Source organism: Sinocyclocheilus rhinocerous, unplaced genomic scaffold (genome assembly GCF_001515625.1).
Source record: "Sinocyclocheilus rhinocerous isolate Xijiao unplaced genomic scaffold, SAMN03320098_v1.1 scaffold40288, whole genome shotgun sequence".
NCBI classification, from domain to species: Eukaryota; Metazoa; Chordata; class Actinopteri; order Cypriniformes; family Cyprinidae; genus Sinocyclocheilus; species Sinocyclocheilus rhinocerous.
The window spans coordinates 2,753-4,508 of record NW_015651364.1 but is presented as its reverse complement, the minus strand read 5'-3'; the positions used below and the strand labels follow the sequence as shown (position 1 = coordinate 4,508).

At 35.7% G+C, this 1,756-nt stretch overlaps 1 protein-coding gene across 1 annotated transcript in view; it reads right to left on the bottom strand.

The window, feature by feature from the left end:
- Window positions 1–909: 909 nt before the first annotated feature.
- The window catches only part of LOC107712768 (nodal modulator 3-like), a 2,868-nt gene continuing 2,021 nt past the window's right edge, over window positions 910–1,756 (bottom strand). Inside the window, exon 4 of the mRNA XM_016518107.1 lies at window positions 910–926. Coding sequence (XP_016373593.1) covers window positions 910–926 — 17 coding nt within the window. The remainder of the gene's footprint in view (window positions 927–1,756) is intronic.

Genomic DNA, 1,756 nt, shown 5'->3' with positions numbered 1-1,756 from the left:
GAAAGTGTTTAAGTGATGTAATGTTGAGATGTGGATTCAGATTTGGAATGGAAGAGTTCTCAAATCCAGCCATCCTCTCAGTGTAACTCTGTTCACTTTAAAAAAAGAGAAGAAAACAGAAATGGGTCTAAGATCTCCAGAACATGGTAAACTAAGAAAACAATATGACAACCAGCCAAACGCAAATTATGATTATTGGAAGTGCATGCTTCTACCCACAATTTTTGCTCCAAAACCCCTAAAAGCGTATGCATAAATTATGATTACAGGGCAGAATAATAAAGATGCGGTTCCTAGCAAAACACTATGACCTGAAAACACCATAAAGGTAATGCTCTATCATGTTTGTGAAATAGAATTACATTTTAGCGACACTCACCGGACATTAAGTGTGAATTCATGCGTTTTACGTACAATTACTAGCGTAATAAAACGTCAATAGTTTCACGTTCATCTGTCTCTAATAAAGCTGAATGTGCTTTTAGTAGCACTCACTGGACATTTCACTTTTAGAGTATTGTCAAACGTGCAAGAAGTAACGTAATACCATTTTGTTTCCAAAGCCTGGGTTGAAAAAAATTATTGTGCTTAGTTGATTGCAATGTGAAATACTAAACAAAAGCAAGAACAGACAACAACAGCACAAGTTCTTCACCTGTAAAGCGAAGTTCCAGACGTTCCAAATGAAGGCAATCACTGCAAACGTTTTGACTAACTACAGCTGTCACTAGGATATATATATGCTTAGCATGTCACCAGACAAGAGAGATGCAAATATGAGGGAGCATTTTCCTTTAGTCCTCACATTCTGACTGTTTCATCATCATCATGAAGTTCTTTTTTCACTTCTCCTTGTTACTGGTGCTGGAGAATGGGTTTAGCTTATTCCTCTTTCTAACAAACTCTTTCCTATCGGTCCACCCAGCCTGAGAGTGAAACATTTCAAATAGCATGAAAAATTTAACTTTTAACCATGTCTTTCTTTGCTACGAGTAGCTGACAAAATGACAATTAATGTATTTTCTTCAATATCAGGATTTTAAGTTATATATTGAAAAGTTTGGGGTCAGTAAATATTTTTTATGTTTTTGAAACAACTTTAAATAACTATTTCCAATTTGAAAATATTTTTAAAAAGTTATTTATTCCTGTGATGCAAATATGAATTTTCTGCACCCATTTTATTGTCATATGATTCGTCAGAAATCGTTGCTTAATATTTCCGTAAAAATCATAATACTTTTTTGTAAGCATTCTTTTATGGAAAGAAAGGCCAAAAGAACCTAGCATTTGCAAACCCGCTTTTTTCCATCTTAAATTATATCTAAATTATGACCTGTGCTCACAATGTCAAATGCAGAAACGTTAATTCATGCGTTCATGACCTCAAGGTTAGATTATTGTAATGCTTTATTGGGTGGTTGTTCTGCACGCTTAATAAACAAACTCCAGCTGGTCCAAAATGCAGCAGCTAGAGTTCTTACTAGAACCAGGAAGTATGACCATATTAGCCCGGTTCTGTCAACACTGCACTGGCTACCTATTAAACATCGTATAGATTTTAAAATCTTGCTAATTACTTATAAAGCCCTAAATGGTTTAGCTCCTCAATATTTGAGCGTGCGCTTGTTACATTATAGTCCTCCACGTCCGCTGCATTCTCAAAACCCTGGCCATTTGATAATACCTAGAATATCAAAATCAACGGCGGGCGGCAGATCCTTTTCCTATTTAGCGCCCAAACTCTGGAATAACC